The sequence below is a fragment of the Terrapene carolina genome, unplaced genomic scaffold (assembly GCF_002925995.2).
Source record: "Terrapene carolina triunguis isolate 2854851 unplaced genomic scaffold, T_m_triunguis-2.0 Scaffold136, whole genome shotgun sequence".
Taxonomy (NCBI): domain Eukaryota; kingdom Metazoa; phylum Chordata; order Testudines; family Emydidae; genus Terrapene; species Terrapene triunguis.
This window is the reverse complement of record NW_020664487.1, coordinates 146,745-164,737: the sequence shown is the minus strand read 5'-3', so window position 1 is coordinate 164,737 and position 17,993 is coordinate 146,745. Positions and strand designations below refer to the sequence as shown.

Below are 17,993 nucleotides of genomic sequence, written 5' to 3'. Positions count from 1 at the left end.
GTTCAATCCTTGAGAGGGTCATTTAGGGAACTGGGGTAAAAATCTGTCTGGGGATTGGTCTTCCTGAGGTCCCTGCCAACCCTAAGGTTCTATGATAGCATTACTGAGTGAGGTACGCATGGGTAGCGTGTAAAGTGTTACATATGTGTGCTGGAAATATGTTCCTAAAATGTGTTCAGACAAAGCAATCTGAGTAGAGCAGATAAACAGGTTTGTCCTAGACAAAGGAATGTGGATTCACCAGTCTGCCAGGGTCAAGCAAAGTACAACAGAAGTACATTTGCATCTAAGGTAAATAAAGTGATCAAACTAATTAAAAAAGCAAATGGACCAGAGGGTGAAAAAAGGGGCTTGGCGCCTTCAGCCTGAAGAACAAGCAGCAGGGGAGAGGAACTTCTTCTGTGCTTACTTTTCAAAGAATACATTTCAGGGGGTTATGGTCTATAACAAGAAAGGGAGAGAACCCCTTAGGTGCCCATCACTGAGAAGACATAGGTACAGCACGCTTTGAGCCTGTAAAAGTTGGATCCCCTAGTCTGAAACGCTATGAATGCTGGTAACTTGATGTACATACAAAAACTGCTTAGGCAAAGAAAGATTAAGTTTTAGTCACTTTTACTTTATAGCATGTTTTTCTTGTTTTATTTGTAACCATACCTGTCTCTTTCTCTTGCTTACTATCACTTCAATTTCTGTTCTTTGTTCATAAACTTATTCTTGTTTTATTACAAAACCATCTCAGTGCTGTTGTATGGAAGTGTGAGTCTTAGCTAACCTAACATGTTGGTGTGTGTATAGTCTCTCTGCAGGCAGGGAACTTAATTTCTGCGAGTGTCCAGTGAGAGGGACTGGACACTGCAGGGAGACATCTCTGGGGAACTTGAGAACTGGGGTTCACTGATTGTCACCTACAAGGCAAGGTTTAGGCTGGCGGAGTCCTGAAGAGTTTGCTGGCAAGGCAGACAGGCTGATGTGTCAGAAAGCTAACACATACCTTATCAGCAGCAACACGCTCACTCTTGCTAAGGCAGAGTGGGAACATGGTGGCTCACAGTTCTGGGTGTCCTGAGTGCAACGTCACACGGGTACAGTAATCAGAAAATTAGGGACAATGCAGATGCTTTAAAAAATTATTTTACAATACAAGGTTAGCTTTGTTTGGTTAAGAATTTAGTTATAAAACTTCTGCACAACACAGGGCAAAGTGAGGGGTGTCACTGATTTTGTTCCTAAACTGCATGCCAATCAAACCTTTTAATTCCATTTTATTAAACTCTACGCCCCTGGCAGCCTACTTCACTGCAGTTGAAAGAGATTGCCCTAAGCAGAGGCAACCCAGACTTGCATCAACAACACTCTGTCCACTAACTGAACAACCCCACCCTTTGTCCTCTGAGCCAAACTGTCAGGATCTTGATAGTATTCAGTTTTTTCTTCCCTGCCTCTGGCTCTGCCCTCCAGTTACTCATCCACTTCAGATGGAATACTGATTTACTCTGCAGCTGTGTTGATATTTAGTGAACAAGGGCCTTGTAAGAAACACAATTGGGCATAACAAACAGTTTGTATGACTTTAGAAGAAAAACAAAGGCAAGTAACTAATAAAAAAAAAATGTGCAATGACAAATGTATCACTTATTTGCTAACACAACACATAGGTAAGGGATTGGTGTTCCACAGAATTGTCTCCCAAAAGGATGGATTGTCAAAAGGAGTATTTGAAATACCACTACTTCTGTTCTTTAAGCCTACTAAAAATATCTAGAAAAGGTCTCAGAGAGGGGGACAGATTTTCCCGCTTTACCTTTGCCCCAGACAAAAGAAATTGGAACTGCCCTTGCCCCAATCGGATCATAGGGAATGGCCACTTAGAGACTTCAGATGGTGTGTTAGTGCTGGTCATGCTTTGCAGCCTTACGCCCTGAGCCAGAAAAGCACTTGAGTAACCTGCTCAACTTTAAGCACAGGAGCAGTCCCATTTGAAGCCACTGCTCCCTGTTAAGCATGTGATTAAGTGCTTTGCTAACTCAGGACCTTAGCATGAGGATAAAAACCTGCTCTTTTCAATTTTGCCTCCTCCTACTGCACCGTTAAATGCCTTTCCCTGTCAAAGGAACAGTGAGACGCAAGAACTGAAATACGCGGTCAGTTTCAAAATGCCAACTTTGGTAACAGTATGTCTTGATGGCTGCTCCTCTTGCTTTCACCTTCTGCTGACCCTCTGACGCAAGTGAGCAGCAGGAGGCAAAGAACTGAAGGAGCATTGCCAGCAAGGCAGAAGCTGAAAAGTACAAATAACCAGGTGTCCATATCACACTGTCTCATAGATGTCATGTGATTAGATTAGTCCTGCTATTCTTAGATAACCTTTGTACACAGTAAAGTAAAACATCAGCAAAAATCTCTACTCCAACTGACTGGACAGAAATTAACATAATAAGTGCTGCAGCTGGAGTAAGTACAGTACTTGCTAAAGATGACCAGATAAGAGACCGCACATACACTAAACACTGTTTAAACTAGATATTTATCCTTGTTCATCAGCGAGGATTCTTTTTACTCAATGTGATCAACACATTTTAAAAGGATGAGGAGAGAGAGTAGAAAAAAGAGTAAAAGCTGCTCTTCGTCCTAGCTAATAAACCTGTTCTCTGCTTAACAATACACAAAACAGAAAAACACACTTTCACTCACAGATCCCATGAATGAATTTACCCTACATTCAATTCTCCTAGAAACAAATGTATATAGATAGCAAGGAAAGTCGTATGTCATCAGAACATTAACAGTTTCAGGAATCTGCTGAAAGCCTATACACACAGATTTTGTTTTAGTTTTCAGTTGAAAAGCTACATACCCTGGTAATTTTGCTTTGCATCTTAGCAAAGTACTTTTTCTGCGTCCTTGACAGCAGCTCTTGTCCACCTGCTATGGCCAATATGATGGCATCAGCCATGCGATTATCATGTAAGCAGAGATCAACCGCACTTTCGAAGTTACCAGTCAGCAAAGCCTGGGTAATCAAACCATCAACATCTGCAACAGGAGGAATAATTTAGTTTTAAAAATTTCACTGCTTCAAAATAAAATAAGCATTAAACATACAGTTATATAGGTGAGTCAAGTAGCAGCTTCTCTCTCACTGTGTGATGCTGGGTTGTTTTCTTCTTAAAGACCTTGATTCAGGAAAAAAATTAAGCACATGTTTAAGCTCATTGCTATTCAAGACAACACTTTCGTATATGCTTAAGTGCTGTCCTCAATAGGGTGGATTTCCTGAATCAAGGCCAAAAAGCCTGCAGCATTATCACCTTGTGCTATGATCCCAAGAGATCTCAAACCCATTTGGTCAGGCCAGACCAGTACTTGGATACGAGATCTCCAAGAATCACGTACTTTAGTGTCTTAGGCTAGGTCTACACTGGGGGTGGGGGTGGAGAATTGATTTAAGATACGCAAATTCAGCTACGCGAATAGCGTAGCTGAATTCGACGTACCCCGCTGTGAGGACGGCGGCAAATTGACCGCCGCAGCTCCCCCGTCGACGGCGCTTACTCCTCCTGACGAGGTGGGAGTATGCGCGTCGATTTGGGGGATCGATTTATCCGTCTAGATGAGAAGCGATAAATGTAGAACTGATGAATGAAATTGTTTTTAATTGTTCACTTTATTAATGTAACTTCATAAGTAAAGTTTTATGAATGAAACAATATTCATTCATAAAACCGGTTACTCCAATAACTGGCTAATTAACAGTTAAGATGCTTGTTAAGAGCCATAGCTGTTCAGTCAGCTGCCTTTGTAAGTTTCACTATCAATCCAATTCCTGCTTAAATCACTGAGGGCTGGTCTACACCAGGCCGCTAGTTCGGCGGCTGGGGATCGAAGTTCCGGGTTCGACTTATCGCGTCTGGTCTGGACGCGATAAGTCGAACCAGGAAGTGCTCGCCGTCGACTGCGGTACTCCAGCTCAGCGAGAGGAGTACCGCGGAGTCGACGGGGAGCCTGCCTGCCGCGTGTGGACCGCGTCTGAACCGCGGTAAGTTCGAACTAAGGTATGTCGAATTCAGCTACGTTATTAACGTAGCTGAATTTGCGTACCTTAGTTCGACTTGGGGGGTTAGTGTAGACCAGGCCTGAGACTTGCACTGTTTCAGTATTGTAACTTCTGTTCACCATTTATTACACTTGCCTACAGTGTAACTTCTGTTCACTGTTTGCCATCCATTATACTTGTCTATATTGTAACTTCTGTTCACTGTTTGCCATATTGTAATTCAAACCCCATTTTACAACACTTACTCCATTTTGTAAGGGCTTGCTGCAACCTTCATTTTTGCAAACCCTGCTGTAATCTTATTAGTTTAATTTAGATGTGTGAATGAGTTATGTATGGATGATGGAATCAACCTCCAGCCCCAGCCTGTCCTGATTAAATAGAGTTCAAACACCAACGGCTGAAGATGCAGACAAGAGCCCTAACAAAGTAAGAAGAATCCACCCTAAAAAGAAAAGGTACAATAAAAGGAAGATCAAAGCCCGGTCCCAGTCTGAAAGTCATGGCTGCAATTGACGGGTGATCAATCACCAAACCTGGAGGCAGCGTGACACAGCAAGACCTATAGACTCTGGATTCAAACTAAAGCCTACAAAAAGGATGGGTGAGATGGAAAACTTTGGAGGAGGGTAACATTCTGCTGCCAACATGGAAGGGCATCGGTGCATGCCCAACAGAGACCCAGCTCGTCCTTGTGCCCGGCTTTCCTGGCCAGTTAGCCGCCACAAGCTACGAACCCAAGCTGCAAACTCAAGCCACAGACTCAAGCAGGACTGGTAACTATGCAGCAGCTGCAGAACATCTGATGGATGTGTGTGTGTGTAAATGTGTGTGTGTGTATATAGGTATTAGGTATAATGTGTGTGTATAAGGATTAAGATATTAGTTATTGGTCATAAATCAAATTGTTATCATAATAAATGTGGCATCTTTATCTTGTCCCCTTTAATAAGATCCTGCTAGTTTTTATTGGTATAACATTTATCGATCACCGAGAGATCGATTTCTACCCGCCGATCCGGGCGGGTAGTGTAGACTAGCCCATAGGAAGTACTGCTGGTATTTCACTAGGCAGCACTCTTTTTTCTGAGTCAGTACTGAAACTATGACCCAGTGTATTTTGTCAGGGCTTCTTGAAGTGCTATCTTGTGGATGAGATGTACAAGAAAGGCCTTGAACTTCGGTGGTCACTAAAGATCCCCTGGGAGTGTTGGTAAGAATGAGGTGTTAACACCCATCTCCTGACCAAATCTGAACTCTGCTAACAACAGTCTGTTGACTAAATCCTTCTTCTAGTTTCAGTGTCAACTGGTACAGGATCCTTCCTAACAATCTGTCTAAAAGTAGTGTTGCTATATGCAGTTAAAAAGGTGTCATAAACTACCCAGAGGTGGATGCATTTTAGTGATGGGGGATGCAATCCCTGTGTAATTCCTTACTTTTCCTAACACAGATGTTGTAGTACTTTGAGATTGTTGGGTGAAAGCTAATATAGAAGTGCAAATAATTTAAATGCGGGTAAATAACAGACTCTCTGACATTCCCTAGGCAGAAGGCTCCATATAAAGAGAATTTAGGTAATGCTACAGTTGCTGTATCTCAATTAAAAATATTTGCAAGTTCCATGAAATCAATATAACCAGGTTTTTACCTCCACTGACAGAGATGTTAAACGTTTCTTTTCCAGATGTCAGATCTTCAGTCTCCTCTTTTGTTCTCTAATAGAGAGGAAAAGTGCAGTTTTTCAGTCTATGCAAAGTTTAGGCTAAATAAATCCATGTTTGAAGACATACACCGTATATTGGAGGGCATGGTATGCTTTCTTACATCCGTTCCCCAAGGGGCCACTAACTTACAATGAAAGAGCATTGTTATGCTCAGTCTTTCTACTCAATGTCATTAACATCCCCCAGCACCAGTACAAAGCAAATCTCTGAGCACTGTGGAAAAGTCGGGAACGTACCCAGTGATCTACCTAGCTATGCAAATGTACAAACATAAAAACACACTGCTGACAGATCACTGATGAGCATTATTAAAACTAGATGCAATTAGGGGAAAACACTTCAAAAACGTCAGGGTTCACTTCACTGGGAAGAGGTTCATTTAAGTACCTGGGAGAGTATTTAGACATTGCAAGCAATTACTTGGACAACAAGGTACAGCCTTGGGATTTCCATGCATGAATGCACAGAATAGTAATAATTAAAAAACCCTCCAGAAACTTTAGCTAATTAATCCTCACAGCCCACTGTGAGGATAGCAGATGATAACATCCTCATTTTACAGAGAGGGAAACCAAAAAGTTACCTGCTCAAGGTGTCAGGGTGAGTCAATGTCCAAGCGTCTAATTGCTCCAGCATGATGTATCAGGTTGGTATGTACTGCTTTTTAAATAAGCATATATTTTTCCCCACAAAAAGGCTGATCTGTATGTTAATGCTACCTACCTAACACTTAACTTTACTGCACGGAGATCTGGTGCTTGATCCTACAAGGTCCTGGGCACAAAGCATTTAAGCACTTGCTTAGCTTTGGACATTGAAATGAGACCACTCACATGCTGAAAATTAAGCAGATGCTTAAAAATGCTTTACTGGATAAGGACCAAAGCATTCAGCAGCCTCTACAATAGAACCGTTTATGATCTTTCAGTGAAAAAAAAAAAAAAAAACAACTATCTCAAATCCGATGTGAAAATCTATGCACCACATGTTAATTTTGGTATTTAAAATAAAATTCATATAGAAATGCGTACTACCCAGTGGAAGTCTCCTTCAAACATGAGTTCTCAACCTTTTCATAGTGTGGACCAAACCTGAACAGAGAAACTGTTGATTGACCACGTCCCCTCTCATTTGCCATTGTGCAAATATGCACAGGTACAATACACACACACACAGAACATTAGAAAGACACACTAGAAAGGAAATGAGCTGTTAAGGCAGTGGGTAAGCGCGTGATAACCCAACATAGTTAATACAGAAGACAACACTTACCTCTCCCAAGAACGGCTCTTCAGTAGCTTGGCTATCTTCATCATCACTTTGTACTGATTGGTCTGATTCTTCAAGAGCCTTTTGCAGAGAATGGAAGATGGCATTTGGAAAAAGGTAGCAGGGGAGAGAGAGAGAGAAAGACACTCAGCACTGAAGAACACAGATTAAAAGGAACACGAGCCAACAATATACAGAGCGAGTCTGCCAAGAGCAGAACTCCATTTGCAGAAATGTAAATGTCTTCACTTCCTCGGTTTTCCCCACTAAGAGCCACACTTAGGCCACATCTACACTACAACAGCACAGCTACAGCGCTGCAGGTTCGCCACTGTAGCCGCTGCACCGTAGATGCTTCCTACGTCGATGGAAAGGGGTTTTCCACTGATGTAGCCAATCCACCTCTCTGAGAGATGGTAGCTATGTTGATGGAAGAATTCTGTCGACCTAACTATTCTGCACAGGGCACGGAGTTTTTCACAGCCCTGAGCAATGTAGCTAGGTCAAATATAATTTTTAGGTGTAGACCAGGCCATAGTTTTCCAATTAGCCATCTGAACACATGTAGCTCCTTTTTTTAAATTTGACACTTAGGGCTAGTCTATACTTACCGGTTAGTTCGACGGCTGGCAATCGAACTTCCGGGTTCGATTTATCGCGTCTGGTCTGGACGCGATAAATCGATCCCGGAAGTGCTCGCCGTCGACTGCGGTACTCCAGCTCGGCGAGAGGAGAACCGCGGAGTCGACGGGGAGCCTGCCTGCCGCGTGTGGACTGCGTCTGAACTGCGGTAAGTTCGAACTAAGGTATGTCGACTTCAGCTACGTTATTCACGTAGCTGAAGTTGCGTACCTTAGTTTGACTTGGGGGGTTAGTGTAGACCAGGCCTTATTGATAGTAGCCAAAAGAGCATGTGCACTATAATGATATGAAGAGTGTTTGTAACAGACTCTGACAAAGGAGAGAGTGTGAAGCAGAGAATGTAGGGCGAGGGCATATTTCATTACCACTTTAGACCACTAAGAAAAAAAAGATGCGTATTCAGTGCAAGCCGTTCTTACAAGAAAGCTTACAAGTGGAAATCTCAGATTCAGTCCCACATGCTGAAAATTAAACCATTGGACCAAACCCTTCTCTGTAATGCAGACAGGTATGCTAGGGGAGAAGTGTGGCCAGGCGCTGCAGGGGAAACCCTAATTAGCTCCTGCCACCCCAACCCCAATCAGGGGAAATGGGTTTGGTCTGGGTCACAGCTAGGACTGTCCTGGAAAATGGCCACACCTGCCCGCCTCATTAACAGGGGCTAAAAACTTGGGAAGAAGGGGGGTGGGGGCAGAGAGGAGTACGCTCAGGAGCCTGTTGCCACTGAGGCCTGTGCTAGGCCAAACCTGTCAATAATCTATTTACAGATAGTTGGAGCTGGTTGCGGGGGATTGGACACAGGAATAAAGAGTGCAGGTGTTGCACCAGCTTGAAGTGGTCCTGACTTATTGGGGAGCGGGGCCAGGAGGCTGAACCCAGTGGGGCACGGTGAGCACCCCGTTACAAGAAGGGCCTAGCTTCCAGGCCTGCTGCTGCATCAGATTCACTCTGGGAAGAGTGGGCAGCCCCCTCAATCAGTATCCTGCAATGTACAGCACACACTAGCCAGGGCCACCAACTGCTCCTCTTGACAGGAGCAAAGCACGCTGCCTGGCAGTGCATTCCCTGCCTTCTTCCACCCCTACAATCCTGGACCTGGACGGTCCCTAGATCATTGTTGTGGCGAGAGCTCCCTTCCCCAGCTCCCTCATTCCATATGATAAGGGCAGGATTCCCCGTCCTGTCTGTCTCCAGAGTGATAGGCACTTAGACGCCACAGATTATATTTCTCTCTGCAACTCCCATTAGAGTGAATTACTATCTTGAATTAGATTTAGCCAGAGTTCACAACACTTTGTTTTACCAGATGTTTAAGGGACGGTAGAAATAGCAATATAAGTAGAGATTGCCTACAACAAACGTGACTTGCTGAGAATGTGGGACTGCAGAGAGAAAGAGAGAAGAGGAACTGTTTATTTCTGGGCTAGCTACGAAGGTTGTTTACTCTGTGCTTTCCAGGGTGGGTCTTCCCCCAACACGTTGCAATTCTTTTTGTTAATGATCCGGAGGCTGCAGAGATTGCCTGACAACAGGAAGGATGACACCTTTCTACACCCACAGACAACATAAACATTGTAATGGACACTACAAAAGGATTAAAAAAGCAACCAATATGGAGGAGCAAAGAAACCCCACAAGACTCATGTCAAGATTAATTTCGCTCCCTGTAGACAGAGATCCTAAAACAAACACACCATTAACTGCTAACTGGGTGATAAGAAATAAACTAACTAATGATATTCACACAGTTCTAGTGCCAGAGATTTCAGGGATTTTTTTAAATATGAACTTTCGGATTTTATGTGGAAATTGTAAATTTACTTCATATGTTCTGGTATAACTATTGAGTTAAAAGAGAAATTATTCTTACCTGGCACATTTTTGTTATATTAATATGGCAAAAAATATTTTTGTTGTTTTTGTTTGCTTACCTCCTCTGGTTTGCCATCTACAAGACTCTCTTTATTCAGAGCTGAAGTAATCTACAAAATAAATAAGATTTATTAGTTAAGCGGTTTCCTCTCTTACTTTAGGGTATGTAGCAAGTGTTAACATTTCGCAGGTCACCATAAGTTGGAGATGAAGATAAGGCCCTGATTGCATGAGAGTTGAAACCATGCCAGAACATTTCCCTGATCATTGTGCAGAGGAATTTACGTTGAGACCTATGCTAACCAAACCATGATGGAACTGACTGCTTCTAAAGGTTAAAATCTTCTTGGACTTTAGCTTTCTGGGGGTAGAGACTGTGTCTTCCATTGTGTTGCACAATGGGGCCCCAATCCTGATTGGGACTTCTGAGTTCTACTGTAGTAATAAAATAATAAAAATAATGTTATAACACAGCTCTCAGGGGGGGGAAATCCCTATCTATAGTGATTAGGGGAACTGGATTTTGTTAGGATTATTTCAACCACAACACGATAATGTGTCAGGGTAGGATTTTCAAACAGGCAGAAGAGTGCAGACACCTACCTCTCATTGACTTTCAATGTGAAGTGGGTGTCTAACTCCTTTAGATCCCTTTGAAAATCCCAACCTAATGTATAGATAAAGAGTTAAAATACAGACTGAAAACCATTAGTCCAGCAGCTGGACAGAATGGCTTTTCTAATACCACTAATCTCATCTGATTACTTCTAGTTCTACAGCTTGAATAGTATCCCTAGAGGCTGTTCTAGTCTGTACATTTAGCTTAATGCACAGGTTTTTTCCTAGACTCTCGTTTTTATTTACATTACTGTAAATACAGCAATGAAAAGTCATATTCCAGAAGTTCCCTTGGTTTGGCCAGAGTGCCAGACCAAAAAATAATAAAATAAAGCCACATGCTACTAGAAGCTCATTCTGGCAAACTGACACCAATTCCTCTTTTTATATTAGTGATGAAGTAAGGAACCTAAAAATGTTAAAGAATAAATTGTTTGTTGTTGTTAAGATGTCATTAACTCTAAGACTAGTCAGTCACTCTGTATTGTTTCAACTCAATAGAGAACATGGATTCAGTTTAAAGTGCAATTCTTTGCTGAAAACTGGCTATTTTTCAGACACACTTTTAAGTTTGGAGGTGCTACAGATTACAAAAATGAGTAAAGTGTCTGCACCAACTTAGTCAAAATTAAAGGAAGACAAACTGGAGATTTCATAGAGGCAACACTGTTCTACTGAAAAAGGTGAAGAATACAGCATTGAGAAATAAAGGCGATGGCTTGAAAAGCAAGCTCAGAAAAGCACGTCAGATAGGGTGACCAGGTATCCGGTTCTCAACCGGAACACCCAGTCGAAAAGTGATCCCGGTGGTTCCGGTCAGGACCGTTGCCTGAGCTGTTGACTGTCTGGTTGGTGGCACCAGGACTGGCAGGCTCCCTGCTAGCCTCCACACCGTGTGGTTCCCAGGAAGCAGCTGGCATGTCCCCCCTCCGGTTCCTACACGTAGGGGCAGCCGGGGGCTCCACACGCTAACCCTGTACCCCAACCCCTTGCCCCAGCCCAGGGCACCCTCCCACAATCCCCTGTCCCAGCCCAGAGCCCTGTCCTGCACCATGAACCCCTCATCCTTGGCCCCATCCCAGAGCCTGCACCCCCAGCCAGAGCCCGTACCCCCTCCCACACCCCAACCCACTGCCTCAGCCCAGAGCCCCCTCCCATACTCCGAACCCCTCAGCTCCACCCCCAGCCCGGAGCCACCTCCTGCACCACAAACCCCTCATCCCTGGCCCCACTCCAAAGCCCGCACCCCCAGCCAGAGCCCTCACCCCCCTCCCATACCCCGGCCCCCTAAGCCAGCCCAGTGAAAATGAGCAAGTGAGTGAGGGTGGGGAGAGCGAGCGACATGGAGGGGAGGATGGAGTTTGCAGGGGGCAGGGCCTCAGAGAAGGGGCTGGGCAAGGGTGTTCGGTTGGTGCAAGTAGAAAGTTGGCAACCCTAACGTCAGATTTCAAGGATTTGTGTACGCAGAGACACAGAAGATACTATGAAGATGCAGAGCATGGACATAGAAAACTCATTTTCTATTTCAAAGCACATCAATTCCCCTAAAAGGTCAATCAAGTCCCATACCACCATACTTACATACTCTACATATACCACTAAATTCCTTACCATTAACACTTACAGGCATTTTTGAACTGGCACCTAATCAAAGTATGGGTTTGAGGGTCTGAAGTGTCTTGCTGTCTTCGTGATAACAGGCACCAGAGACCAATTTTAAACACAAGAATGAAAAACTGTGGGTCTGAAGCAGGGCCGGCTCTAGGCACCAGCAAAACAAGCTGGTGCTTGGGGCGGCACATTTTTAGGGGCGGCATGGCCGGCGCCAGAATGCCGCCCCTAAAAATGTGCCCCGGCCGCCCTAGCTTACCTCCGCTGCTGCTGCCGCTCGCGCGCCACTACTCGCCCTCCCTCCCAGGCTCTCAAACCTGGGAGGGAGGGGGAGACTCCGAGTGGCCGTGGCGCATGCGCCGCTTCTCCCCCTCCCTCCCTCCTTCCTAGGCTTGAGAGCCTGGGGGGAGGAGGCAGGGCTGGGGATTTGGGGAAGGGGCGGAGTTGAGGTGGGGCCGGGGGTGGGGTAAGAAAAAAACGGGGGGGGGGGAGGGCCAAAACTGTTTTTGCTTGGGGCGGCAAAAATCCTAGAGCCGGCCCTGGTCTGAAGACTTATCCCTGTATCCTACTTAGGCAACAGTTGTTTCTGGAGACCAGATTTAACTCTGTCACTCCAAGATAAGGATGTTTTTCTGGGTTAGAAAGAGGTGAACTGTACCCAAACAGTGCAAATTGCTATTTCAAGAGGTGGAGAAAACATCTATCTTTCTGAATGTAAATGGATTTGATTGTTTTGGGGTTCTTCTTGGGAGGGAAGGGTTTCCTGTTTCCTAAAAATTATTACCACCCAAATAAAAAAAAGAATATTACTCTCTTAGTATTTTATCCTAATTCGACACAGAAAAGAGGGTTTAATTTTTTTAACTATGTACTATACATGTGTAATTGCACTGAATTGCATCTCCACATACATGAGTAATTCCTATTAACAGGAAAAAAAAGAGGTTCAGATTTTCAAAGCAGTCTAGGGGATTAGACACACATTTATTAAAATTAATAGATGTATCTAAATCCTCTTGACCGCTTTGAAATTTTCAACCTGAGTGTTTACAACAAGAGGAGAATATATACCTTAAAAAAATATTGCTACTGCTATAAAAAGCTCTAGACAGAAATTTCTCCAGGGTCTCATAAGGTATTTTGTGTTGTGTATCTAGATAAAAATTTCAGAGCAGATACGGTGTTTTTCTGGATCTTCTTGAACAATGAGCACACTGCTGGTGCTTAAATAATAAGTCTTCAAGTTAGTGGTATTTAAATAACCTGAGGGTACTGTTTATAGCAGTGGTCACTAACTGGTCGATCGATTGCGATCTCTGGCGGTGCAGTGTGGCTGCCACTAAGGCAGACTCCCTGCCTACCCCAGCCCCATGCCACTCCCGGAAGTGGTCAGCATGGCCACAGGGGCGGGAGGGGAGGGGGGCCAGGGGTCTCTCTCCGCGCACTGCTCCTGCCTGCAAGCACTGCTCCTGCAGCTCCCATTGGCCAGAAGAGCTGCAGGGGCAGTGCTTGCAGAGAGGGGCAGTGTGCGGAGCCACGTGCCGCCCCTCCTCCCCCCCCCCACACACACACAGGGGTGCGTTGGCCCCTTCCGGGAGCGGTGTGGGGCCAGGGTAGGCAGGGAGCCTGCCTTAGCCTCGCTGCACCGGCCGCCGACCGGGAGCCGCCGGAGGTAAGTGCTGCCTGGTAGGAGGCCACACCCCAACCCTCAGCCCGCTCCTGAAGCCAGTGCCCCATACCCCCTCCTGCAGCCCAAACCCCCTCCTGAACCCCAACCCCTTGCCCCACCCCTGACCCTCTTCCCAGAGCCAGCACCCTGTACTCCCTCCTGCCCCAGCTCGGAGCCCCCTCCTGCAGCCAAACTCCCTCCTAGAGCTTGCACCCCAACCCCCTGCCCCAGGCTCAGCCCAGAGCCCCCTCCCACACTGCAAACCCCTCGGTCCCAGCCCAGACCCCGCACCCCTTACCGAACCCCAACCCCCTACCCCAGCCCGGCGAAAGTGAGTGAGGGTGGGGGAGAGTGAGTGACCGGGGGGGGGAGGGATGGAGAGAGGGGGCGGGGCGGGGTAGGTCCTGGATTGCCCTTAGATTAAAAAAAGTGATCTTGGGCGTAAAAAGATTGGAGACCACTAGTTTATAGGATAGTCATTGTAATATAGTAGTTATCACAGGGTCATAACTGCATTCTGGGATAATACAGCTTTAACTGAGTTATCAGGAAGCACCCTCAAGATACTACTACATAGAAAAATGTTATGTCCTCTCACGTGCTCTGTTTTGTTACTGCCATTCCAACTCTCCATCCATATGCCAAATAATATAAGCACCTCAACTTCTGACCCTGTCTCTAATATTTTATATTTCAATATATTCCTCAGTATAAATACTTAATACATATACAACTTTCAAGCAGATTTACCTTTTGCCCTAGGTCATCCTTCCTGTACCCCAAAAGTTCAAGGTATTTGCCACGAGAATCTTCTTCAAAATTCACCTTAAAAAAAACAAAAAACTAATAGTCAAAAGAAGCATGTTTTGAATCCTAATTTCATTTTCCCCATTGTAATTTCAACTGACCATGTATTGGAAATCAATGATTAAGCAAAATGTGTTAAAAAGGGAGAACTTAATTGTGGACTCTGAGGATCTGGGCCTCTGAGTATAGCTATGTCTAGTCACTGGACCTCTTCAATTTCCATTTAGTTCTTATTCTGAAAACACAAAACGTCATAACTAATAACAGAAAGCATATTTTCCCTTACCAAATGAAATCTCTCATTACCTGACCTAGTATAAAGATGTACCAATACTAGGCTAATGGTTAAATTATGTCAAACCTTCCCCAGAATCTGTAGCTCTTTGCTTCTGCTAGAACATCTTTTAAGAGCAGACACTAAAGCATACCTTATTTCAAAGATTTCTTGTCCTGCCACCAGTAATCTCTTTTGATCAAGTATATGGATTATTTGATACCATTTTCAGAATCTAATCTCATTCTACTGTACAAACTAGAAATTGCCTCATTAGCTTTACACAGTGTTTCCTGTTTAAAATGTTTTACCGTGTACTGAGAACCACTTTTAGTATTGGTTTTAAGAGGCTGGGGAATCCGTTAATAATTCAGAAACATCTGAAAAACATTACCTTTAAGAAAGACCACACATTTTTCTCAAAATCAGTCTGGGCAGCTTCTATTTTTTTCTGACAGTAGTTGATGAAGCCTTCGGATTGCACAGCTTCTTGCAGCTGATCCGAGCGGTTCAGAAACTCTTTCTCTGTAACAACTTGACTCACATACACGTGGTGGTGCTGCTGCTGCTCAGCTACTTGTTGATGAGACTTTATATTCTCAAATGTAACGAGCTTCCCTCCAAACTGTAATTTAATAAATAAATGTACCAAATATTACAACATATTTATACAATGCACACCCATTTATATATTACTTACACACACACACACACACATTTTCTCTCTTGATTCGTTGCCCCAATCCTGCAAACACTTACACATGTGAGTAGCCCCATTGAACTCATTGAGACTACTAAGAGTAGTAAAATTACTCATTTGCATAAATGTTTGTAGGATCACAGCCTCAGACTGAAAGCTCTTAGGAACAGGGACAGTGTATTTGCACATCTAACACAATGGGGCTCTAATCTTGATTGGGGCTTCTGGTGCTGCTACGATAGAATTGTTAAATAATAAAATTATGCATACACATATGGCATGATAAGTGCTACCTGAAAACATACCTAAAAATGTGCAACACTACCTTAGCACACAACTGGCAGATTAGATAGACAGAAATAAAAGTGGCATAGAAAGAACCAAGATTGGGATAATAGGGAAAGAAGAAGAAGAAGAAGAAAAAAAAGGTAACTGATTTGGCTTTAAATGAGTAAATAGTATAAAGCAAAAAACCCACACACATCCAAATTTCTCAGTTAGCTAATGGAGAACTAGGATGAGCTAATAGGAATCAACATCCCAAAATACAGTTAGAAGGATATATGAATTGTTTCCAAAACAACATTAATTATACCCTAATGGAGATGTCAAATTTCACGTTAACCTATGAATCAGATAACACTATGCTGAGACTAGATCAGTATTTTGGCACAGATATCTATTCTGAGTCAGGGTTCAACACTGAGAGAACAAAAACCTAGTATATTCTAGTTCTCAGTTAAAAAACCTGTAACTTAGAAGTAAGTGAACAATGAAGTTATAGAACAGATGGCTCTGTTCTCAAAGTACAGTGGAACTTTGCTAAATCTCACTTGGCTAATCCGTGACTTTGATAATCCTAAATAAATATATATATTTATATAATATATGCACACACCAACGAACCTTGGCATTCTCACCCTGCTTCTCAGCAAAGACTTAACAGCAGAGAGGTCTCACACACTTCAAAGCTGTTACTAAACATAGAGTGTATTTACTATGCAGTGTAGTTCGTAATTGAAAACTAAAGTACACATAGCAAAGTAAATTAAAGTGTATGGTGATGCAGCACCTATAAAAATTATTTTGTAACATATTTATTCGCTTGGCTGCCAAATGCAAAACGTGGTACTCCACAGTGGACTTTCCAGTCATTATTGCAAATGAGTGAAGCTCTGTTGTAATGCAATATAGCACCCTTTCTACACTGCTTGCAGAGAATATATCAGAAATGTTACCGCAAAGTCAATTTGCCCACTCAGTAGCCTACAAAGGGGCTCTCACTTACTGAAAATGATGCACCCACAGGCCGTCGGACCCATTTGGGTGGCTTCTTTAATGGTAGAACAGTGCTCTGAGGAGTTGTCTGCTGTGGAAGCTGCAACGGAGGGAGGGGCTGCCCCGTGCCAAATGGATCAAGATTCCCAAAGGAGGATGAAAGCTTTAAAGAGAAAGAAACTGATTGCATATTTCCTGCAGTATTCAACGTAAGATACATATTTGTACATGATAATTATTCAACAGTCTAGTGCACTACTTTGGCAGTCAATGCTTCTGCCATTTTCAAATATTGTCACACGGAACAAACTATTTTCTTCTCCAACTTCACATTCTCCTCTTCACGTTTTTCAATACCTTGTCTACCTGTTTCTGCCTCAAACCATCTGTGCTCCCTCCCATGATGGAGTAAATGCTGATCCGTCCATCAAAAGAAGCAGCTGAAAGGATAGCAGGGTTTCTGGGACACCACTGAACGTCAAAGCACCATTGGGTATTTGTGGGAAGCTCATACAACACCTGTGCCAAAACAGAGTTTGATGAAACAGTATTAACATAATAAACGACACTGTAGACACTAATGTGTCACTAAAGATCCCGTGTTAGTAGGATGGGCAACCACACTCTGAAACAGGATTATGGTCTCCTGCTTTAAAATCATCTCCATGGGACGAGAGAAAGGAGAGGCTAAAAACTGTGGCTAAAGGCTTTCAAGAGAAGAATCATGGCTTTGTGGTTAAGGTGATGGAATGCGACTCGGGAGATCTGGCTTCTATGCCCACCTCTGCCACAGACATCCTGCACCACCCTAGGCTAGTCACTTAGGGTAAATTTTTCAAAAACTAAGGGATTTAGCAGCCTAAATCCCATTGAAAATTATGCTATTTTTCTCAGCTGAGAACCATTGGCTTCCCACTTTGATTCAACAGAGCCATCGTCTGCTGCTGATCAGGGCACAGCATAAGGCTGATTGCTTTGGAACGAGGGCATGATTGGAAGAATGAGGTATAGCTTAACCTTGGGAGAAACCTGTTTACTTATGCTGACTTTCACCAATGTTCTGTGCACAGTTTTGGGTCTTTTTGCATTATGGCAACATCCATAGGAAGGTGTTAGGGCACATTTCAAATAGCCAAAGAAAATGTATTCATATTTTAAAACTATGTTTCCATGACTCAATGAGTTTCTCTTGTATTATATAGTAACTACGGGAGCCCTCTGTTGGGCGAAAAACTACCTGTTTACTTCCCATAGATTTTAATCAAAGACTCAAGTCTACTGAATAAAGAATCCACACCGTTTTAAAAAGTTGTTCAGTTAAAAACCTGCAAGGAATGTAATTATTAAAGCTTCTATTAATTTTCCATCAACACAATCAGACATTAATTCTTACCACTTCTACAGCAAATACAAAATAGTGTCTGGTTGAAAATGCCTTATAGCTTTAAAAAAAAAAGGGGGGGGGGGCA

The 17,993-nt window shown here is 43.5% G+C and overlaps 1 protein-coding gene across 7 annotated transcripts in view; it reads right to left on the bottom strand.

The window, feature by feature from the left end:
• Positions 1–17,993, bottom strand: part of SEC31A (SEC31 homolog A, COPII coat complex component) — a 67,202-nt gene that overhangs the window by 31,301 nt on the left and 17,908 nt on the right. For all 7 annotated transcript variants that reach the window (XM_026653301.1, XM_026653304.1, XM_026653306.1 and 4 more), the window contains exons 9-16: positions 16,882–17,043; positions 16,535–16,687; positions 14,941–15,171; positions 14,216–14,290; positions 9,627–9,677; positions 7,057–7,134; positions 5,709–5,775; positions 2,858–3,036 (exon numbers count right to left, since the gene is read on the bottom strand). In XM_026653301.1, coding sequence (XP_026509086.1) covers positions 2,858–3,036; positions 5,709–5,775; positions 7,057–7,134; positions 9,627–9,677; positions 14,216–14,290; positions 14,941–15,171; positions 16,535–16,687; positions 16,882–17,043 — 996 coding nt within the window. The remainder of the gene's footprint in view (positions 1–2,857; positions 3,037–5,708; positions 5,776–7,056; positions 7,135–9,626; positions 9,678–14,215; positions 14,291–14,940; positions 15,172–16,534; positions 16,688–16,881; positions 17,044–17,993) is intronic.